General features: G+C 38.7%; 2 protein-coding genes and 1 pseudogene across 2 annotated transcripts in view; 1 reads left to right on the top strand and 2 right to left on the bottom strand.

Moving 5' to 3' along the window:
- Positions 1–11,643, top strand: part of WWC2 (WW and C2 domain containing 2) — a 108,317-nt gene extending 96,674 nt beyond the window's left edge. The window contains exons 20-23 of the mRNA XM_030041688.2: positions 504–596; positions 1,708–1,950; positions 6,826–6,953; positions 8,937–11,643. Coding sequence (XP_029897548.1) covers positions 504–596; positions 1,708–1,950; positions 6,826–6,953; positions 8,937–9,003 — 531 coding nt within the window. The 3' untranslated portion in view covers positions 9,004–11,643. The remainder of the gene's footprint in view (positions 1–503; positions 597–1,707; positions 1,951–6,825; positions 6,954–8,936) is intronic.
- Positions 11,644–11,752: 109 nt separating this feature from the next.
- The window catches only part of LOC115352944, a 44,345-nt pseudogene continuing 31,899 nt past the window's right edge, over positions 11,753–24,198 (bottom strand).
- On the bottom strand, positions 13,670–15,128 carry LOC115353000 (claudin-22-like). Its single transcript, XM_030041926.2, has one exon. It carries the CDS (start codon positions 15,059–15,061, stop codon positions 14,408–14,410), a length of 654 nt encoding a protein of 217 aa, XP_029897786.1. The 5' UTR covers positions 15,062–15,128; the 3' UTR covers positions 13,670–14,407.

Raw genomic sequence — 24,198 nt, 5'->3', positions numbered from 1 at the left:
TGCTATAATTAAGCAGAAACTACTGCCGAGCTGTGGTGCATATTTTTGAGAAGCAGGAAGTGCTTCTGAAGGAGGCTGTAGGCACACCTATACTTGTTACAAATAATAATACAAAAATACTGTTTGTTGGACAGGTGCATGTCTACAGTAATTTATGATCCCTGTAGTAAATTTGTTAAAGCCTGCCCCAGGTAAATGAAATCCGTAGTTTATAATCTGTAGCCAGACAGTGATTTGGCAGTACTTAATAACCTAACCATAGTTATCATCCTTGCATTTCTAAAGAGTCTACTTACTAGTTGTTCAGTAAGATCAATGGTTGTCTTGGTTTAGGAATAGAATTTTGGAGTAGATGCTTATTCTAGTTGAAAAATTTTTTACTTTATACTAAGAATGATCTACATGTATATCAACACTGAGGTTTTCTGTCTGGTTATATCAATACAGATGTATTTGTATGTGAAGGTGCTTTATTTCTCTGTTTGTTATGTACCTTTTGACAGTTGAATCGAAGTGACAGCGACAGTTCAACACTAGCCAAAAAGTCTCTCTTTGTGAGAAATGCCACAGAACGGCGGAGCCTAAGAGTTAAACGGGTATGTGCTACATTACCTGGACATGGTTTAAAACAAAGTATGGAGAGAGAAGGAATAACAAACTAGTTAAACAATATTCATTATTTCAAGTATTTCAGCAAAAACAATGCAAGTACCACATGTAGTCCTGTAGTTCCAGGTTGAACTCTCAACACAGTGGTCTCAGTCCTACATCTTCCCCCACTGACAAAGCTTATGTTGCTCTAGTTGTGGCTGAACCAGCAGCAGGACACTGGTGCTTAGCATCGTGGCATTTACTGTTGAACTTTAGCTTGTTACTGTCAAACAGATCTGGGTTAAAGAACCTGAATATTACAAAGTGACCCAAGATGGCTTATGCTGCACAAAAGTCAACACCAGCAACATATATCTTGAGCAAATTTTGGTGGAAATTTCAGGGATCCAGATGTCCTTTTAAAGGGGATGTACTCTTCTCCAAGAGTATTTTGAGTAGCAAAAGGATTCAAGGACAAGAGAGTAAGATTGTATTTCTCTTGCATGGAGGTCATTCTTAAATAAGTTGAGAGAGTTATGTTTTAATCTTGATTGTAACTAAAAAAACCACTTCTGTGGAAGGGTTGTTACCAGGTAGCAGGATTACATTTGGCATAAGAAAGAAATATTGAATAGTCTGGGATGGCTTCTCCTGCCTGACTTACTCATGCAAAAAGTCACTATGAAAGGACAGTAAATAATGTAAAATACACTAAAGAAATTCATGTTTACAGAGTTCATAACATTATGTGTTTGTTTAGGCCTTGAAAAAGCAAATGTTAATAAAAATAAATAATGTAGTTGAAATCTATGGGGAAGTCTGTGTAGTGTTGATCTCCTGGCATTGTGTCATCCTGGGGATCAGAATAGGTTTTTTGTTTTTAACCTGTAAACATATCATGGTACATCTGGTTGGAGAAACATTTGCATTTATTTTTAGCTAGCGACTGAAGAAAAATTCCAGAATAGATGAATTTTTGCACTTGGATCTCATCATAGTAGCTTTCTGCTAAAGAAAAACAAAAAACATTTGAGCTTTTCTGACTGTATTATGTGAAACCCTACACTAGTCTCTCTAGATATTAATTTTTATTGTTCTGTCTCCCAAATGATTTAGCCTGTTTGCCAACCAATCATGCGAAGAGCTACGCAAGAGTGCCCCATACGCACTTCCCTTGACTTGGAGCTGGACCTCCAGGCATCACGCACAAGACAGAATCGTCTGAATGATGAGCTTCAGGCCTTGCGGGATCTTAAACAAAAGCTTGAGGAAATGAAAGGTAGAGGAGAGACAGACCTTCCCCTGTGTGTGCTAGAGGATGAACGATTCCAGAAACTCTTGAAACAAGCTGAAAAACAGGTATGAGCAGCATACAGAAATTGTGTGAGTGAATATGCATATGCCCCTACCTTTTCTATAAATTTGTTAAAGAATTTGGTCTAGCATGTTAAAAGATTTTTACAGAAGCTCACATTTGTCTAATTACATCTCTGAATTGCGCAGTGTAAACAATATTTCTTTATTAGTCAATACTACAGCATTTAAACCTAGAATTTGAGGTAGTATTTTTCTAGTGCCCTCTAAATACTTTAGTAATTCACAGTAGAAACACTATTATTTGGAGTAATAGTTGTGGTTGGTGTAGTAAAATAGCATTTACTTAAAATTTAATTTAAAATTCTCATGTCCCAGCTGTACTCCTACAGACATGTATGTGCTTTTTGTCCTTCAACATCAGTTGATTTGCAGTCTGCACAGAACTTGTAGCCAAAGATGTATGTAACAGGTAGAGAGAGGCAATGACCATTACTCATAGTGGTAGGGGCATGTGGGAAAGGCAGTACTTCCACTGTGGTTTATTTCCTTTTCAGGACATACTTGTTCTAGTTTTGGCAAAGGAAAGCCAAATTCTATTCTCTATGTGATGGTCTCTAAAACAATACAAGTATATATGCACTGTCCCTAAACTGCCGTAAGGTAATGGGATACCCTCATGTGGATAAAAGACAAAAAACAGGATAGAATGAGTGAGAGGCAACAGTGACGAGTTGGAACTCGGAAAATTCCAACAAGATACATTAAAAAGTTGGATGTTGTGGTGGTTTTGTTATGTTTTGAGGAGATTGGTTGTTTTTTTAAATTGTGAGGGTGATCATATACTGGGATAGGGGCCTAGAGAGGTTGTAAACAAGAACCCAACCTCTACAGTTGGAGATACTCGGAACCTAACTAGACAAGACCCTGAATACCCAGCTCTAGCTTCACCTACTCTGAGAAGGAGGTTGAAGTAGATGCCTTCTGTAGCCCCCTTCCCATCTATGTCCATCAATGTACATTAGTTTTCAATGGGGGAAGGTTTCTAGTGACATCCAGGAAGGAGTTGTACTCTTGAGCTATTTATGGTTGATAGAGATTAGTGTTTTGATGACACCAAGATATTCAGAGTAGTAAAAATGGAAAGCAGTTTTAACACAGTGCAGAGGACCTTCTTTCTAATATATAAGCAACAGTTGTTGGTTGTGTTGTTTTGCTTTTTCAAAAGCTGAATGTCAGTAAATAGCCTTGTGTAGAGGAGGGAAGAGATGATCCTAATATTTACATATACAAAGCTGAGCTCTGAATTAGCTGTTAGGAATGAGATACTTCGGATATAAGAAACAAAACCATCAGCAAAAACATCACAGTAATCAGCAGATGTCAAAAAGCAAGTAAGACAGGTATTAGTAAGAAGAAAAGTTGGAACAAAACAAGTCATTGTTTTATGATATAAATACATGTTATGCCTGTAACTTAAACATTGTTCAGTTCTGGTTCCTCTTCTCAAAGTGGATAGTGAACTACAGAGGGTCAACAAGGATGGTCAAAGGAGAAAACAGCTTCCATGTTAGGAGTGGCTAAGTAGCTACAACTGAAGTCTATAAAATCATGGGTGAGGTGGAGAAGAGCAAATTAATCATTGTCTTTTATTACACAGGAAGTAGGGAATTGAAGAGGTGGCAGGTTAAATGCAAGCAAACATAGCACAATATTTAGAAACTATAAAAATGTTTTCCATGGAACACTGAGTGCTGCAAGTTTGCATAGGTTCAAAAAACAGTTTGATAAATTCATGAAGAAAAATCCATCAGAGGTCAATAACCATAATGGTATCACCTACTTCAAGAAGTCCTTGACTGTCTGATAGCTTAGGAAACAAAACTTTCTCCTAATATGTTCTCCCAGTTCTATGTTTATGCCCTGTTCTGTCTTCTCTGTCTTCCTGTCTCTCTTTCCTTGGCATCTGCTATTGGCTATGGCTAGTGGAGTTCTAAAATGGCTATAAAATACTAGCAGAGTTTAGGCCAAGCATTTACAAGTGTTCTGAAAAACCCTTGGGCAAAATGGGATAAGACAATGCAACGTTTAAACATCACACAATGTAACTGTGTGGGTTTTTTTACCATGTGAATTCACTGTATGGATTTTATCTTTCTCAGTTTTATCCCATAAAAATAGTAGCTTATATAAAGGAAGCATAGCTAAATTTATTTAGAAGTTCATAGTTTATATTTACTGGTGGATAGAAATGATAATTTTTAATTGTTTATTTAATTTAAAACTACTCCCCCTCTAAAGCTATTCCTGCTAGAATAGAGTATGCCTCTGCAACATTTAATTTTATAAATCCTTTGGATTTGTGCTTTCTTATTTCAGCTGGCTCTTTCAAGGCAGCAGATAGGTTTGTCATATTTTATATCTCTGGTGTCAGTGATCAACACCATGACACATACTGCAATGAGGAATAAGAGTAATAATATATGTTCCTAAAATATATGCAGTCTGCAGCACAGCATTTAAGTCCTTCTTTCCAAGCTAAAAGTCAGAACAATGATCACAGCCACTCCACCTCTATTGAAGAGCGCTTACAAAGTTTCTAGAGATATTTCTACCCTTAAAATCATTGCAGCCTTCCCCTGTGGAGCAAAACAACCCTGAGAATGCTGTACTCTGCTGTCAGTGTTTCCTCTTGGGTTAGCAAAACACAGCAGCCTAGAGAACATTGTCATAGATTATTTTTTAGATCCTGCAGGCATTATAATGGCGCAGACTAATGCAGCAGCTGGAAGCGCCAGAGAAATTGAGAGAGTCTCAAGTGAAAAATGAAACTGCAGATGTGGGGGGTGTTGAAAATCAGTGCTAGCACACAGTTACTCTGCTTGAAGCCAAATACACAGACTCCATACCTTCCCTCCCCTTCCTACCACACCTTCCTAAGTACAGCAAGTACATAAAGCCCACTAATACCTGCAGATCAGAAAACCGTTGGTAATTCTGTGCACCAGAAGCATTTTCTCTTATTGAGACTGCATTTTTGTGAGAAATCACGCAGTATTTCAAAGTTTGAGTCTTAAATCCTTATACAAATAAGTTTTCAGACACCTAGTGTCCTCTGAAGTACTTCCTCTTTGTGTATGTCCAAAAATGATTACTGTGAATATCTGTAAAGATCTTGTTCTTTTCAGTACCTCTTCTATGTAGAGGTAATCTGTAATTATGTCATCAATACCACAGATATGTCCTTGTTCCAGTGTTTTGGTGTCTAGTATAGTTAACAGTTTTTCTTTAGATTCACTTTATTCTATTAAAAAATCACTGAAGGTCAAGACAGGAATTAGGGTTTCAGCTTTAATTTTGATAGTGTTTCTTCTTTGTTATCTCACACTTAAGCTAAGCGCAGATGCAGAGATTCCTATCTGGCACTTATTTTTGGCAGATAAGTGCCAGATTTTTGGCACTTACTGAATGTATGGCCAATTTATTAGTGTGCTTTTCTGTATTCTATATAGATGGAGGATTCACTGTCTTCATAAAACACTTGAGAAATATGATGTAAATATAAACCTGGTCATGTACATAACTTCTCACATGCATACTCTTAGAGGCATTGGGCTGAAATCAAAGTTTATCTGAGAGCATCCTGAAAAAATAGCAGGATTGAAAAAATGAAAAAGGAGTACACAGTAATAGAGAATATGAAAACAAAGAAGTCACCTATGCTGCTAACCTGAAATGCAGTAGTCACAAGAATCTCATGTATAGTTAGAGAAAAGATAAAATTAGAAAATATTGAAATATTGTATGTTTAGTGCTTTGATGAAAAATATTAACTAGAGGAGCTGATAAAACATATGGCCAGTGACATATGTAAAATTAAGACACTACCAGTTGTAGATTGCAAATTGCTGTTCACTAACTAATAAGGAAAACAATATTTATAGGTTAATTTCATTTTAAAATCATAGCTGTTTTGGAGTGGGGGACCGAAGAACTTAACAGCAGTATAAGCTGCCTGGATTTTGAGTGAGTTACTGAAAGGGTGGTGTTCTTTAATGTAAAACACTTCCATCTAAAACATTGGAGTGTGTTTCAACAGATAGGGTACCACTACCCTGCTGTGAACAGCAATACTGACGTAGAGAAATACTGTAACTTAGAAGTGCGTATGTAGTTGCTCAACAATATTCACATCAAGAAAGATCCTTAATCTGTTGTTACCACTGGTGTTCTGTTCGCTTGGCTTTTACACCTCTACAATGCAAATGAAAAAAGTGAGTCTTACATGCAAAACAGGTGTCGTGTCATGAATAAAAGCACAAAAGTTCATGAATATTAATGTTGCTAACAAGGGCAACAAAACTTGAAAGTTTTGCATGGAGGAGAAAAGTTTCTCAACAAAACTTTGAGAGCATGCCTCCTCTATTTTTTTGTGTGTGTTATTTTAGAGTAGGTACAGGCAACTTTCCTGAGAGCTTTCATTAGGAAGTAACAGTATTTTACATGGGAAGAGAATCACTGTCTCCCAGTTCTAAAAAGGTATTTGGATAGACGACACTTGTTTGTACAAATTTAGGTGTTGTCTAACTATAGCCCTAAGAAATATCTCACCAAAATTTATAACACCTAGTAGCCACCTGTGATGGCATGGGATTTGCTCTATTTATTTTTTCAGGAAAAGCTCTGTTTACCTTATTTTGTGCCCATGGCTTAGGCTTGTGATGTCAGTCTTCTGTCTTGCTGACCCTTTGCATAGGGATTTTCATAGAATCATTTAGGTTGGAAAAGACCTTTAAGATTGAGTCCAGCCATAAACCTAACACTGCCAAGTGTTTTCCTTGACACAGAAGGATTTGCCATTTCTTTGAAATGAGTAGTTGTTCATTATTAGCAAAACATAGTTATTTTTCCTGTTTACAGGCTGAGCAGTCAAAAGAAGAACAGAAACAAGGTTTAAGTGCTGAGAAGTTGATGAGGAAAGCTTCTAAGGATGTATGCCGGTTGCGGGAGCAGAGCCAGAAAGTGCCACTGCAGGTGCAGTCATTCAGGTATGGCCTGTTCTGCTTTTCATGCTCTTTTTAACGTAGTGAAGTAACATGAATTATTTCCAAATATGATCAGACATGCCCTGTAACATTAATCAGAAATCCACACACCTTTGAATTTGCAAGAAACATCATACATTTCTGACATAGCTCAAAGTTGGAGTTTCAAAGGACTGGGCCTTGGTAACTTGCTCACGTGGCAGTATGTCAGCTGAGCTGTGGTGGTGAGGACGAAGAGCGAAAAGTTTCAGACCGCTGTGTGGCATCTGCTGTGGGCAAGCACGTGTGTGACCATTGCCGTGGCTTGCCTCACCCACAGTAGGTTGACAGTGGGCTTTAAGTAATGGGATCTTTTCTGGTGATGGCAGGTGCCTGAAGCAAATCGCCTTATTGTAGTAGAACAGTGTACATCTCATCAGGAAACTGATTAACCATTGCTTGTGCCTTGCTCAAGACTTATTATTCAAGAAAGATCTTGAATTCCTCCTCTTTTTTGTTTCCCTTCTCCTTTTGGTTGCGGGAACAGCAACTGATTACATGAAGCAATTAATCAAGTGTTCTTGCTTAGCATAAGCCAGAATGAACACTTGCTATCTCAAACCTTAATTCTAACTGGTCTGAATTCCTAAAAGTCTGGACAGTAAGTGGCAGGCTAGCAGCCTGAAGGCCATAGGTCTATATAAACATAAATATAAAACTGGTGATTGAAAAATACAATGCTTACTCTTCCACATAGAAACAGTACTGCAAGCTAATTTAATCTGTTTTGTCACTAACACACATTTTTAAAGTCTGGTTTCTGGATTCCTGTATAGGAAATTTACGTCAGCTGCTAACAAGTGTAAGGATTTTTCTCCTTTTTTAACCCAGTCTGTTTTGAGCAGTTTGAGAAATCCATAAGCAAACAGGGGCCTGTGAGGCATACAGATGCAGAATCAAAGCAAGAAAGGAAGGGGGGTCCTCCGCAATGAAGCATCACAGCTGAGCTACTCATCTTCAGCATGAAATTCAGAGCATCTTCAAACAGTTTTCACTTGCTGTGCAAGTCTTGAGAGAGACTTTTGGTCAGTGCTGGTCATTTAACAGTCATCACAGACTGCTGCCCAAATTTACAGGAACGTGTAATAGTGCCCAAGACACCATTTCCCTGCAAGAAGGGTATCGTAAGACTCCATTCTCCTTTATCTTCTAATCACCACACAACTAGCCAAGGAATCCAGTTTACGTAATTGATTTTGCTCTGAGCTACTGTTTTTGATGGGAACTCAAGCTTCGCCAGTGGAAAACACGGTTTAGTCTACTGGACGAATAGTTACCTCCTCAGGGTGAATTGTACGCGCCCTGCTAGTTGGACTTGTTACAGTGCTGTGGCCTCACACACTAATCACACAGAGGCATTTCTGAAGCTCTCAAGAAGAATGACTCTTCCGAGCTTTAATTTTTATGCCCCCAATACTTATCATCTGCTTTCTAGGCTGCTGGCAGACAAGCTTGTATAAACTTGTTATGCTTCAGTAATCTCTAAGTTCATAGGAGACAGAAACGGTAACAGCACAGGGGAAGCAACTAGAGAATGGCTTGACAATTCCGCTTCTCTGAGTCTTGCCCAGACCCAATTTTTTTTCCCCTTGAGTCAGGATAAAATGTTTTATTTTGCCTTTTTGTCCCCCCCCACTGAAATATCATCATAGGAAATTCAGTGACTAGATCGATATTTCAGTCTCATCACTGCAGTTATTAATGAAATATTGATTATTTTTTTCTTTTTCAAAATTGGAGCTGCTTTTGACATAAACCTGCCTAAGAAGGGAATAATGTCAGAATGTCACATTTGTAAATAAATTCACTGTGTGTTTTCCTCACTGTATATTTTCCAAACCTGTATTTTAAAGAACTATGCTGTAACATGAGCAACTCTACAGCAGATGACATTGGAGTCATGCCATAAATAGTAAAATAATAACTTGTTTTCTTTTCTAATTTCAGGGAGAAGATGGCATACTTCACAAGAGCAAAGATCAGTATACCAGCCCTTCCAGCTGATGATGTATAATTATGCATTTGCATTGAAGTGTTTTTTTCTGCTTGTTCATCTCTTTTCAGATGAACTTTGTAGTTCCAGTGACCTGCTTTTAAAAAATCTTCTATTTTACATTCACTATTGATATGTTTATTTGTAAAATATAGTGAATTGAATTGTTGTATGCTTAAAAAATGGCAAAAAACCCCAACAACCAGAAAACCAAAGTAGATTAATTTTGGTATACTGATGCTGATTTTGTACAGTTTGTATGTATTGCATGTGTGTTTTTATTTTGTAAAGATGGAACAAAGGAACAAAGGCAGTACTAAGCATGTATCCTGTTGAACTGCACTGTGTTGAGAAATATTACGTTCAACAGAAGATTGTTTATCTTTTCACTATTTTCATGTGAGCAGACTGTGAAGATGGCTGTTTCGCCATGCAATGTTTTTGTACAAGAGTGTGACTTTTATAGTTTAAAGTTAACTACAAGCGTAAGCTCCTTTCCAAAACATCAAGGCTGCCTCACAACAGCTGCTAATTAGATTCATCACCCACATTGGAATTTTGTTTCTGAAAACAAATTTCTTCTGGTTTTGTTTTTTAATACTTTGTAGGAAGAGACAGAGTTCAGAGTTTAGTTTTGTGAATGTACAGTACTTTAACCTGCACTAAATGGTTTCTTGCATCTGCGGGAGAGTAAGAAAGGCAAGGCAGACAAGTAACCCTAAAAACTAATTATGAGACTACCAAAAGGGGCAGCTGCTTTCTGAACTGGAAGCTGAATCAAATTCATAATACCAACATTGACATCGGAATAGTTATATCCACTGTACACTATGTTAATCTTTTGTCCTAGAGGGTATCTTATTGCCAACTAGGAAAACGTAAAAGTGTTTGTTAGGTTTACAAGTATGAAGATGTTTCATTAAAGTATTTGTACCAGAAAAAAAATCTGCCATATACTAACTCAGATATCATAAGTCTTGCTGGTAAGGTAAATCCTTTCTCGAAAAGCTCCAAACTAGAAGTCTTCACATATTTCGGTACAATAAATAACATTTTTAAAAATACACTATTGACCCTGTATGCAGTTGAGGGTGCACGGTTTAATAAGTAGATGTGAATGGCATGTTTCAAATTTGTCTTACATGAAGCAGCCAGCTAGGAGGAAGCATCAACTTGGATGCATTCTGTTAGAAGTCCAGAACATTAGAGGTAGGTGTTTAAGCAGCCCTGTCTTGGTAAAGCAATTGGGGTCTTATCTTCTGTGGGTACTGTGTAAGTAGGTGGACATTGCAGAAAACAGAATTATTTCATTTTCTACTTAATATGTTGCACTCAGATGTATTTAATTCACTGGCTAAAGTTTTCTTCCCCAAGCAACAAGCCACATATGCATGGACTTCATCTTTCAAAAGGCTATAATTACTGGGTGAGAAAATGGAAGCAAATATAACTACACTATGGTAGCAGCTGTCTTAAATTCAAAGTGACAATTCTGTGATGAGAGGTCTGTGTAACACCTAAGGGTTTTCTTATGCACAAATACATCAGTTCACTTAAATGTATAGCCAAACATGCTATTTTGGGCAAGATGACTGATTGAACATCCTTTATGAATGCCCCATTTGTTTTTTGTTTCTTGGGTTTGAGATAACATTCATGTTTGAAAGGTCAATTTAAAAAAAAAAAAAAACCAACAAATCTGGAATTATTTAATGTAGAGGTGAAATGAAGGTTGACAGTTTCAACTTCTCAATTTGATTATATAAGTTGTTTGTAGAATGATGTTTAGAGGTGTACTTTATGATTTTTCTTTTATTTATTTACAGTCTTATTTATGTTCTGTTTAATATAGTTCAGTTCTGGCCATAAAAATATTTGACATTAAGTATGTAATTGTGAAAAATATTTAGAGCTATCTAAATTCTTGCTAGATGAGCTGTTTCTCCTCACATGTTGAATAATTTTTTTTAAAAAGTATTATTTTCTGATTTGTAAGCATGAGGTGAGGTCAAAATTTAAGTATTGCTGGCTTTAGCTTGCAAATCACATTTAAAAATGAGAGACTTAAACATATTCATGCTCCTCATTTTCCAAATTGGTAAAGTTGAACATATTTGTAGGCAGCTTTTAAGAATTTTCTGGGTGTGGAGTTTTGGGGGTTTTATACTAATTCAGATTATTCACACTTGAAACACTCAATAGAATAAGCTAAAATAATACATACAAGTAAAACCCCATCAGTTTAAAATTATAAAGATTACTCTTGAAGTGGAATTTACTCTGCACAGCAGGGTATAACGAATGTAATTAGTTCTGTTTCCAGGTACCAATGTCACTGCAGTTGCATGTATCAAAATCTAAATATTACTGGTACAAGAATATTTAGCCAAATGAGCAAAGTTTAGCAGAAATTGTAACAGAACACAAATCAAATAATTTTAAGATTTTTTTTTTTTTTTTAGTATTGCTATGTTTATACTGTATTAAATATCAAATGCTCAGGACTGAACTAAATATTTAATCAGGTTATATTCTGAATGTGTTTCTGTTCTAATTTTGTCTGTAAGAGTATGCAAGTACATCACATAGATTAACTTGTCTCTGCACTTTCCATGTGTTTCAGTGATTGGAAAATACATTTTTTAACAAAGCTCTTTTCCAGACCAGTGTTTGATTTAATTCTTTTATTGCTGTTCTATGTCTTTATATGCTCTTTGCAGAAACAGATGGCTGCTACAGCTTTGTCAGTGTAAAATCATTGCCATTTCTAGAAAGTTCACATCAATCACTGACAAGTCTTAGGATGAGTTATATAGAAACTGATTCATACACTTTAAGTTAGTTCTTCACATTCATGAAGTAAAAGCTACAATAGCAATGAACATGGTCAACTCTCCACTGGACAACATCTCATTATTATTCAGAAATACTGGCTTTCCTTAGAGAGAGATTGCGCAGGGATATGTTCAATCATTCTCTCTCTCTCACACGCACACACACAATGGAGGATCTTGCATTACATGACACTATGTCTGAGAACATTTAGTTTACTGTAAATGATACAGGTCCAGGGAACTTCATTCAGGGTTGTACTGTATTAGGTTTTTGTAATGTATGTTGAACTGACACTACAAACTTTCAGGACTTAAACTAATATTTTTATAAAAAAGACATTGTTCCAAGCAGCCCCAGTAAGCGTTCAGCCATTTAAAATATGGTCAAGTCTCTGTGCATGCCTAGAGATTAAAAATTTTATACTCACTTATCCTAAAAAAAAAACAAAACAACCAAAAACCTACAAAAACAACATCTGCAAGTGATCAGATTTTGGAGAAATACAGTGGTGACTTAAATCTCCATAGCTCATCAATTAACGTTAATTAAAATTGAAGGTAAGTAGTCATTAAAGGCACTACTTTGTAAGAAACAATCCCCCCACCCCGATCTTGTAAACAGTAACCTGTCTGTTCAGCAGACCTTTCTTACTGTTATGCAAGAGTAAGAAATCTGAAAACCTGATATCTTTTAAAAGTCTTCTGTTTCCAGTTTCCAGATGTTGATGGGTGTCTTGCATATCTGCCATTGCATACTGCTCTGGTAATTGATGGTCAGATGATAAGCAGATTGTGGAGAGGAGTAGAGATCCTCCTAGAATTATAAAGAATCCACCAAACCAACCACTGAACAGTGCATCCCCTGTTTCCCCTCTGGGCAGAATCTCTGGGATGACTTCATCCCAAAATTCCTGGATTATAGTATGGGCAACCCAAGAAACAGGGACTAGGGCCAGAACTCCAGACATCCACAGGAGTATTCCTCCAAGTAGTAACAGCTGTTTCTTCAGCTTCTGCTCTGTATCCTCCACCTTTAGGCAGTCCAAACCAAGACTAGAGATCACACAAGGCTCAGAAGTCCTAGCCCATTTGATGTAGATACTAAAATCCTGGAAATCTTGAATTCTAGAGGCAAAGCCAGGAAAGAATCAAAATCTTTACACTGTGTTCCTCCTACATCTTGGACTACACAGGTTTCCCAGACTCCCATGGTCCAAAGCTCCAGTACCTTTAAGTCTAAGTTGAGATTTTTCCAGTCTGATAAATAGTTACAGATACCAGTTAAAACCCATCCTAGTACAGACAACAGAAATCCAGCTCACTGTAGCCAGTGCCTGTGGACCGAGTTCATTTTTAATACCCACAGAAGCTCTAAACCACTCTCTTTTGCGGACACTGTTCAATTCTTTGTCATACTGAACATAAACAAAAGTTAAAACAATGCTTTATAAAGCATGAAGTACTCCTCCCCCTCCTGCTTTGTGGTGCCTGGTTCCACCTGCAGTGTTTGGGGGACAGGGAAGTAGTGTGGTAAACCAGTAGCTGAAGGGTGTGGCCACAGCTGGGCTCACCTTTCATTAGTTTTGGGGTTTATTTTAAGAAAAGCATATATTTTGCTTTCCATCAGTCTGCTAAAGCATTACCACTGTTCTGCTAGTTTTGGCATCTCACGGTTTGTTTTTAAATTAAGTTTTAATACCGCATTGATACATTTCTACTTGGAGCAAATGAAGCTGTCTGCTTTGTGGCCAGTTAAATATCATTTGTTTAAAGTCCAGGGTTACCAGTTCAGAGCAACATGTTGCTGTAAGCGAATGGAGCTTAAGGAGCCTTTGATGGGATGCATGCCTCAATACCTGTATCGGAAGAAAATTGTGTAAGTATTTTTTAAAGCAGCATTTCTCAGCCCATATTTGGTGCATAAAGTATGCAGGTGCCAGAAACGCTTAGAATAACTTCTATGGGCATCTTAATGTGCTAGACTGGGAAAACACAATTTACTTACTGGGTATGAAGCACCTACCCTGTAACACCCCATGCACAAAAAGACATCTGCAAAGCTTGCTAGAATTTCAGAAATGTACAGTTTCCTTAGCACAACAATTTCCAAGTACACAGAAAAACAATTTGATGCAATGCATGTATTTAGACTGTTCCGGATGTAAAAACGCAAATCTGTACGTCACTGCATTAGGCAAGTGGAAAATTGCAACAGGGAATCAAGCTTTGAGGCTCATTTAATTGGTTGTGTATGAAAAGGAAGCATATTTTGGTTAAAAGCCAAGCTGTAAGAGAACATGCATATTCATTTTCAGGATTTTACAGTGCACTTGAGAAAGCAAAAGCACCTTTTCTGCATAGTCTATGAAAACTTCAGCATTCTGCTGTGAAACAAAGTTTTAGACAGGTGAGAAAGCAGGTGAGAAAACACACCACCTTCCAATACCAGTTATGGAAAAAACAGACATAAGTTTAGGAAATCAGCTAAGTAACAAAGAGTCCTTTGAATTACTACTGGAACAAGCTTCTGGCTTGCACTAGGGTTTGAAAAAGATAGGGCAGTCTTTCTGTACTGTTTAAAACCTTCCATTTTAAGGCCTAGTTTCAGTTTCCACGTGTTGACACTGATCTTGCTGTTCTGGTACTGCGTAATGGACCGAAGATGGATGGACTTCAGTTGAACAGATTGTGCAATTGAGTAGGGATCCTCCTAATACAAGACAAAATCCAGCAAGCCAGCCAACAAATAACGCTTCCCCAAAATCCCACCTGGGAACAATATCTGGTATATTCTCATCCCAGAATTCCTGGACTGTGGAATGGGCAACCCAAGAAACTGGGACAATAGCTGTAATCCCCGATATCCAGAAGAGCAATCCTCCAAACAGCAACAGCCGTTTCTTTTGTTCCTGTTGTCTTTCACCAATTTTCAAACAGTCCAACCCAAATCCTGAGAGCAAGAGGCCCAAAAACCCCAATCCATTGGAAAAAAACATCAAAATCCTAGAAATCCTGAGCTCTGGAGGCAAAGCTAGGAAAGAATCGAAGTCCTTGCACTGCATTCCCCCTTCTTCCTGGACAACACAAGCTTGCCAGAGTCCCATGGTCCAGATCTCCAGTTCATTCAGTTCCAAGTTAAGATTTTTCCACTGGGGTAAATAGGTAGTGAGACAGGATAGGACCCATCCCAACAGAGAGACTAGTATGCCACTTAATTGCATCATTGGTCGGTAGACCAAGGCCATTCTAAGAGCAGAGTCCTAAAAGCCTGAGGAGGAAGGTCTCCCCAGCAGTTCTGTAACAACTGCTACCTTGAGTGATGGTGGAAGCTATGATGATTTTAGTTCTCTGCTGCCCCAAATATAAGCCCTTGCTATTAACCCTTTGTAAGCTCTGAAACACTTTTTTGTTCTTCACGCATATAAAGTTTCACATAAAGGACGAAGGACTTCACTAAACCATGAGTTAGGCTTTCCGATAAGGATTTGATCTGTTACCTTCCAATTTGCTTGGTAAAATTATATCCCAATGCCTGATGATTACAAGCCTGAGGATGAACAAAGAGGGCTCTATGACCCCTCACCCTAAAACACAACAGAAATCTTTGTGCTTCAATACGGATTAATTAGATTTTAAGTGGTGATAAAAAGTCAGCTCTGTGTGCAACAGGACTTCATTGTAATAGCTAAATTTGAGATTTCAGGGATGTAAATCAAGGCCTTGTAAAGAAAGGTAGACTGTTTGCCTATAATCTTTATTCTTAGACTTCCTCAACATACATAATGGCTTATCTTCCACTGCCCTGTTTTATGTCCCCAGCACTGTAAAAGACGCTTTGTAAAAGATCCTTATGGTTCACATTTTCTACATTCATTTCTCTTAAAGTGGGCTTTGTTTTGACTGACTCTTAAGGGGAAAAGGAGACGGGTATGGTGAAAGTACCATAGAAAATGAAATCTTAGACATCCCTCCACCATAATAAACCCAGGCAGATCATCAGCCAGCGTAAACTTTACCTGCCCCAGCACTTCAGCAACACCACGGTAGCAGCTTACACCATCTCAGAGTGTCCCCTTTCCTAGTGCCCACATCCCAGATGGCACAGAGTGTATACCCTTAGTGTCTAACAACATTTGGCACTCAATGCTCCCAGGGCCAGGAATGCCTAGTACCTTTCTGATCAAAGCAAGATACCATTATGCCATTACCCCATTAGGAAACCCTGCTTTTTTCCTGCTCTCATGTCAGCTACACTTGTGCTTGTCTACAGGGTCAGCAAGGAGAACATTTGTCTGCTATTGCCCTCCACAGCTGTAACAGCACAGCCTGTACGGGAGGGAGCTGAGCAGTGTGAACACATGCACACGTGTACGACCCAGAGATGCTTTCCAGTCTTTCTTGACTTCATTTCCTAGATATGATAATGTACTCATCTGCATATTTGAATTCTCAGTTGCTCGAAATGGGTTATCAGGTTATAGAAAAACATAACATTGCTTTTGAAGGTTTCCAAAATCCTGAAGGGTATCATTAAGAAATTTCACTGTGAGAAGATCTTCTTCTTCATTTCTGTATCAGATCTTAATTTCTAAACCTTGTGTTTTTCCTGTCACAAGCTGTGAAGAGCCAACAGAAGGAAAGATGATCAATTTCCCTTTTGCTTGTGTACCAACCCAGTCCAACGGCTTACATCTGGTCAAAAAATTACCACAGACAAGAGCAGGAATCACCAAGGATATTCTGTATTACTGACAACCCTGAGAACAAATTGATGCAAGCAAGGCTCTAACTTTGGCCATCCACTAAGCAACAGAAGAAAAAAGACTAACCCTGAATTCATTCAAACTCCAGATTGTGTTTTCAGATTTGGCAGTGTCATTTCTCTCCCCTTTCTCTGTTCAGACCAAGAATGCTAGTTCTGGAAATCATCATGACATTCAATGAGAAACTCCATAATGCCATTTGAATAATTTTTCAGATAAACAACTACACTCCAGGAGTGCTTCTGCTCATTCAGGGGCTACGTGCTTATTTGACTTTAAAATCATGGTTACTGCCAGACTATTACTGAAAGCCTGTTGCGCTTCTCTTGTCTGTGAACATTTAACATCATCTCTTAACTCCAACAGTCAATACAGCATGAAAGCACAAGATCAGGCATGTGAAGTCCATTCATTTTGCTAATGTTGACCACAGCTGGAGCAGTATGCCAGCCTTTAAATTTTAGCAATCACAAGCATTCAGACTGCAGCATCAGTAAGATCTGCCAATTAAGTTCTGCAACTTACTATTAAACATGCACTAACCTAGAGCAAGCAAAGCTTCCTTGTACTATCCTGTGCAAGATTATAAAAGAATCCTTGTTCTTCCAGTGGAGGGGAAAAAAAAAAAAAAAAAAAAAAAAAAAAAGTAAGACTTGCCTTGTCAACAGGATAGTACCAAGGTCTGAAATGCCTTTACTTGGAACTTACTGATCTTATGAAAATCTCAGCAAACCCACAAACAAAAAAAGATCTTCCAGCTGAACTGAGATATGTAAATTCTCGGGTCAGTAACTGCCTTAGCCCTATCTCCCTTGTCCTTCTTTCACACTTTTCCTCCCCACCATTCTTTCTTTCTTTCTCAAACATCTAAAAATGTCTCATTCCCAGAATAATTTTATTTTGGTAGACTTCTGCCTACACAGAAAGTAACATGTCAGAGTTACTGCAAAGTCTGAGAGCTAGAATTGGGCTCCCATCAGTTTCTGCCCTACTGCTCAGGGTAATTTGAAACATAAACCCAGGGTGCACTGTTACATTACCATGACAAAAAACATCTGCCGACATCTGCACAGCCTGAAACAACAGATCATCTCAAGGGGTTTCAGTGGAGATGGCCACTGCCCCCCAAGCTGGTGGGGCAGGGAAGCTGCCTGCCAGGGACCCCCCCAGCCAGTGCCATGGGGCCCACGCAGAAGTGAGCTGCTCCAGGACAACTCTGCCCCTTCTCCTTGCCGTGCTCGCCTTGCCAGCCTCTGCAGCGAGGACTGTGCTTGTCTAACACACGCTTGTCTGGAAGAAAAGGAAGAGCAAGTACAGCTATCACCGACCAGTGTGCTTTCAGGTAAGGAAGGTGAGGATGAATTCAGAGGGGGTTTTGACTGGGTTTAGAGCATTTATTTTTTTCTCCCCCACCCCCCGGACTTTAAAGCCTGATGTATGTAACATTCAGGGATACCATCCTACAGAGGCTTAAGCAGCTAAAATAATCTCAGCATATAAGGAACCGAGCTGCAGAGAAGAGAGATTTCTGGTCCCTTTGCCAGAAGGAGCAGAAGCCAGCAGAGACTCTCCAGAGCATCAGCCCCCCTGAAGCCAGGCACTTGCCACAGACACACAGACTGGGACATCTTCACGTGCTGCTGTTGCCATTTGACTGTTTCAGCAGCCAGTTCTGTGAGACACTGAGCTTTTGTAACTCTCATCACAGACAATGCCCACAAAGGACACAGCGCAGGTCACGATCAGGTTCCTGCAGTTTCAGAAATACTGTTTAAAGCCTCAGAGATCACATCATTCATTCAAACTAACTCCAAGCATCATTTTGCAAACTGATTTTGACTAGACTAAAGCAGAATGGGAGTGGTCAGCATGCATATAGTTTTATGCAGGCAAGTGCATTAGATTTTTACTCCACATAAAACCATTTCAGGCTGAACACAAGGATTCTGAATCTTATTGCAAGTAATACATATTTTCTTTAAAAGATTTAGCACTACACTAACTCTTCTGGGAACCTCCGTGGCCAGAGATAGATACTCTAATACTTCACCCCCTGCAGAGAGTATTAGGGAATTGTTGTCTTTACACAGCTCTGCAGCCCGTGCAATTATCCAAATGTTTTATGTTCAGCGTAAGTGGAAAGAAATATCAGGTGCGGCACTTTGGGAGCTGATTAGGCAATTTAATCCCACAAAAGCAGTCAGTGTATTATACAAGACTGACTCTTTCCTATGCTTTCAGTTCCTATGCTTTCAGTTCTTTTGTAAGGCATAAGCATGTTCACATTGTGGGCTTGTTTATTCTCCTCCAGCGGTCCAAAATGTGCTCATCTGTGAAGTACAACTGTGTCCAACAACATTCCCCAGACACTACCATAATTTTTGCTAATCTGAAGATAGTCACAAAGTTCCCTAAATATTTTTCGTTGCTCATTTAAATATCTAGTATTTTCATAAATCATTCACAGGTCTCTCATTTTTAGACTTCCATCTTGTAGATACATATGCAAAAGATGGAAATAAGAATCAGTGTATAGATTTTCCATAACTGAATTTTAGTTACAGCCAGTAAAACACAGCTGCTGTCAGAAGTTGGCAAGGTAGTGCCTTCAGCATCTTACTACAAGTGAGTTCATTCATTCAGCTTAGCAGTCTTTTGCTTTCCACCTTATTGCTTGAACTGGAAGTTGTGGGGGTTAGCATTTTCTTACCCAACTAAGAACCCATTTCTTTGTGATGCTGGACCATCTTTTGCTTTTGCATATCCAATGTGCCCTTCAGTGAAACCAATAGAAACATCAAGCAAAGAACACAACCCATACTTCTACCCATATTGAGTCACTCTAGTATGCATTTAAGTGAACTTTGACAAAAATAATTATTTTTATTGGTAGATCCTAAAGTTTCAGGGTGCTTCAGAGAGCATCACAGCAGAGAGAGGTTGACTTGTCCCTGATTAATTATCTGTGTGTCTCCAACCACTGAGACACATAAACTTTGCAACAGAGTGATAGGAGGTACATTCTGGCCTGCTGATGAAGTGGACTGATCTGAATTTTATTTATTTATTACTAAAGTTATTATGGTTCTTCTGCTGTTTGATTTCCTCCTTGTTTCCCCCATTGAAATTACAGTACCACTTTAGACGCAGCCTCCTACAGAGCTGGAAGGTTAGGTGTAGTGGTCATGTGAGAAGTCCAGTGAATCAAACTGACACAACATCCACAAATACTCCATACTCCAGTGGCACTGGTTGTTATATACCTGCTTGAATCCTAGTGCAATCCACAGCAGCAACCCTTAATTATGGACACTTAGAGGCCACTGTGAAAGCAGGGAAGAGAGGCAGCATGGAAAGGGATACGCTGGTGGTAAAGACAATGACAATTTCCATTTTGGAAGGGGAAAAGAGAGTAAATTTTAAACACGCACACAGAGTTAGCTCATGGTGTCATTACACTTTCATAAAACATCTAACTCAATATTTCGAGGTGATGATTTATGAGACTACATTATTTGTTTCTGTATTACATCTGAAGATAGTGCCTCTCAGTGAATGCTAGGATACTGCTAGAGCAAAGAAGTCACAAAGCAAACAACTGAACATTTTGTGGAATGTTACAGCAGAAGGGGACAGTCCAGCAGAGACAAAGCAAATCATCACGAAGACCGTATCATCTCTTCCGATCCACCCTCCCTGACACAGGCAGAGAATACACCCCAGCAGTACAGCCACTGCTGATGATTTTACACCGCTGGCGTACCAGGGCTGGCATGCAGAGAGCACGGCAAACCTGGGGTGAGGGCAGCAGTGGAAGGTGGGAACTCAGCAAGCACATGCCACCTCAGCACCTTCAGAAGAGCCAGGAAGGGGTTACAGAACCTTCTGATGTGGGAAAAAGGCACAGCCATCACTGGCCTTCAGAATAGGACCTCCCTCTTCAAATGGGCACATTCCCAACTTTTCACTATTGCAAGGACTGCCCAACCCTGCATACCTTCCCTCTTCAAACACTGGATGCAATTCATTAAGCAACTTTAACAAGAGCCTATTATGTATGCAAAAGAAAAGTACTTCTGGGAGTGAAAGACCTTGCTAACAGTTTCACTTCTGTAAGATTAACAAAAGCTTGAAATAAGATGTCATGTAGGATTAATGGCAGTTGGACAAGATCTAGAAGGGAAAGGCACTGAAAGAGTTAAGCACAGCAAGGTGAAACTGCCTATTTCTGCTTTAGGGACTTATTCAAAAGATTGAAATGAGAGACGGTAGATTTGCCATCATTATACTGGAAGAATAAAGAATGCTTTAAGGCTCAGTACTCCAACCTTTGCAAAAACTTTTCCATCACCATCCCAATCCAGACTTCAAAGTGAGGGTTGACTGGGTTAGAAAATTAGCCTTATTCTTCAGGGAACTTTTTCTGATGTACTGTCAATACAGGAGATTACTGTAAGTATGAAAACTCATGTCACTTAAACAGTGATTGGAATGTGATTTCCTTGAATGATGGAAGTCTCAGAAATTAATTTCTGAGCTGTGAAATATGTAGGCTTCTTTATCATTATCCATCCCTTATTATGAGATTCGGGTTTAATAGAGTGTTACACGTATATATTTCTATAATGCTCTTCATCTAACACCTGCAAACAATTATTATAATAAGCTTTCTCTCATTCCTTAAGACACATTTCTTATTATCAGTAAACTTATGAGAAATTATTTGTAGTACCCAAGTTGAACCTACATGGGGAATTGTTATTGCATGACAATAGGGATTACAAAGATAATATGAACTCGTTAACCATAAATTAGAAGACTGCACATACCTTTTAACATCAAGCTAGCCAGAGTGTGAAATGAGCCATGAGAATTTCTGACAAGTGAAGGAAGTGTGGGGCACCTGTGGCGTTTTGCTCATCTGCCATAATTGAGATTTGGGGGGAAGGGAGAAAAGAAGCTGAACAAATTTATGGTAGTCATTTGAAATACGATTGTTCTTCAGATTCTAGTGGGTTAAACTGTTTTAGTATTTTACCTTTTAAGGTGCAGGGAATGAGGAGATGCAGAAAGGAAAGGTCTTTCCTAGCAAGAAACTGTTCTCTCTAATGTTGCAGATCTTTTCGGCTTAAGAAAAAAAAAAACCACCCAGCTTTTCTTCCCTCCCAGGTTTTAACCAGGATTTAAATATCCCCCCCTACAACTGAAATCTAAGCAAGCTTATAGTTTAAAGAGTTCATGACATCCTGCCATTAACAAATTAAACAATTAACATTTGTCAGTATTAGTTAAAACTTAAATATATGCCTTACTGTCATCTTCATTCCTGCCCCTTTTCTACTCCCTCTCACCTTCCCGACTTTAAATCAAAAAAGCTAAAAGGCCTCTACCCTTCAGGGGGGCAGTGGGGAGGGAGTCAAGTAGAGATGCCTATGGCTACTCCTGAGGAAGGGACAGGTGCAGGGAGAGGAGGAGGAACAGCAGTTTCCTCCCTTTGCTTTCCCCTGGCCCTTCCACCGATTGTGGCCGCCCAGCAGCATCCTCACATGTCGAATACTGCCTGCAGAGGTGAAAAGGATAATGCATAGAATCCACTAACACATCTAATTCATGAGGTATTGCAAAATACAGTATAGCTGAGATGAGTGAGACTGCAGGAGTTCTAATTAATTCTGCATCAGTAAACTGAGATAATGCCAGCCCTTGTTCAATATCAACCCAGAGAGAGAGAACTGCTGAAGACTTCTAATATCATGCCTCTGCAATAGTTACGTGATAGTTATTTCTGTTTTAACTAATTGATGATGACTGCATATTGGAAAGGTACTAAGTATCTTCTGCAAAGTATCGCACACTTTCTAAACACACATAGAAGTGAGGGCTACCTCCATACCATGTATTCAAACATTTTAACAGAGAATGCTTTATCCTAAATGAAAGACAGTGAAGAGGCTTAGGTTCTGACTGCAAGAAAACAATTGTGAAGACGATTACAATTGATATTTCCCAATTTAAAGATAACTTCTGTTCACTCGAGCAGACATCTGCTTTGAATTCTTTGGTCAGTCACAAGAATCTACTTTTTCTTTTACATAGTACCCAGAAAAAGATACTGGGAAAGTGACCATTCTGCAATATACTCAAGGCTTTGTATTATTTTGTACAAAATCCCATGTAGACAAAAGGTAGCAACTGCATGAGATAAAGGAATGTATAAAGACAATGCAGACACACACATTACTGAGCTTGGTATACATTTGCAAAGCTACATTCACTAACACAAGAATGGCAGTACTAGGTCAGGCCAAGCCAAGCCAAGCCCAGCAGGAAAAGAATGTAACAACATAATAAGGATAGATTGATAATGTCTCCATCCTACAGTGTAAAGAGCCCTGAGCCTGGACTTGAAGTCTACATAATCAGGGTCAGTAGCCTTTGACGGACCAGCCCTTCCCCTAAAGCATACACTTGCTGCACCCAAAGCACCTTACAACAATAACTTCCACAGTTTAATTTTGCCTTGCATCATTTTATCCCCTGTAATTACAAACTCACTGCTAGATCATTTTATCTACTAGTCCCTAGTTTTTATGTGATGTTCACTATTCTTCCTAAGTCTCTATCTCAAAACCATTCTTTTTGGTATATACCTCTTTAACATCCTTATGCAGAGGTCTTGTCCATGCTAAAAGATCCTAGCTTATTATATATACAATTATCTCTAAACAGATGACAGAGTGGTGATCCTACCTTCCCACCATCAGGGTTCAATACAGTGTACATGCTATCATTCCATAAGAGAATTAATGTGGGAAAATAAACCTCTCTTCTTTCACACCACTAGCAGCATGATTGTCATAGTTATGTTCCTGTTCACCATACACTTTTGGACAAAAAAAAAAAATCGTTAAAATCTTTCCTGAAGTTGGAAATATTGTGAACAGAACCATCTTGTTGGTATATTGGTATCTGCATTTTGCCATTTTTTGAAAGTAAGAACTCTAACCCAAGAAATAAAATGGAAAAAAAATGAATTCTCTCAACAGTAGTCTGCCTGAAATCTAGTATCTTCCACTGTAAGATATGATCCAAAAATGGGGTTTTTTTTCTTTTTTTTTAAATAGGAAGGATACACTCCCAAGTGGATGTACAAGTGAGTTTCCTGTAATACACTGCCAGATGCACAGATGGCGTGAGATTAGGAAAGTGCTCCTGGCACCAAGTGTATGATGATTTTCATAAAGTATAGGTTCAGTGGTTGGGAGTAATGCATCTGTATTCATGCGAAAGCCCTTTATGCTACATCGTACTATCATGCTTTCTCATTACCTAATTATCACTTCTCTGCAGGACAACAATCACAGAATTTGCTGCTATTGTGGTAGAGGGAAAAATGGGGCATTATATGCCTCAAGGAGTGCAAGTGAACTTCTCTCTCTGACCCCTATGTCCAGTTACATGAACCACAGCCCACAGGAACACCTCTGACAGCAGGGTGCAGAAATATTTTTAACCTGAGGAGTTTCGCCACAAAGGTGGAATAAAATTACATGTAGTTTCCACATAAATTGAAAGAAGCATTAAAAGTCATTTTTGTCCGTCTTTTTCTTACAAGAAAA

The sequence above is a fragment of the Aquila chrysaetos genome, chromosome 1 (genome assembly GCF_900496995.4).
Source record: "Aquila chrysaetos chrysaetos chromosome 1, bAquChr1.4, whole genome shotgun sequence".
Lineage (NCBI taxonomy): Eukaryota > Metazoa > Chordata > Aves > Accipitriformes > Accipitridae > Aquila > Aquila chrysaetos.
The sequence above is the reverse complement of the archived record's forward strand: the minus strand, read 5'-3'. Positions and strand labels throughout refer to the sequence as shown.

What these genes read in the sequence shown, in the direction of transcription:
- LOC115353000 (XM_030041926.2), bottom strand. Translation starts at nt 15,061, where the DNA reads ATGGCCTTGGTCTACCGACCAATGATGCAATTAAGTGGCATACTAGTC.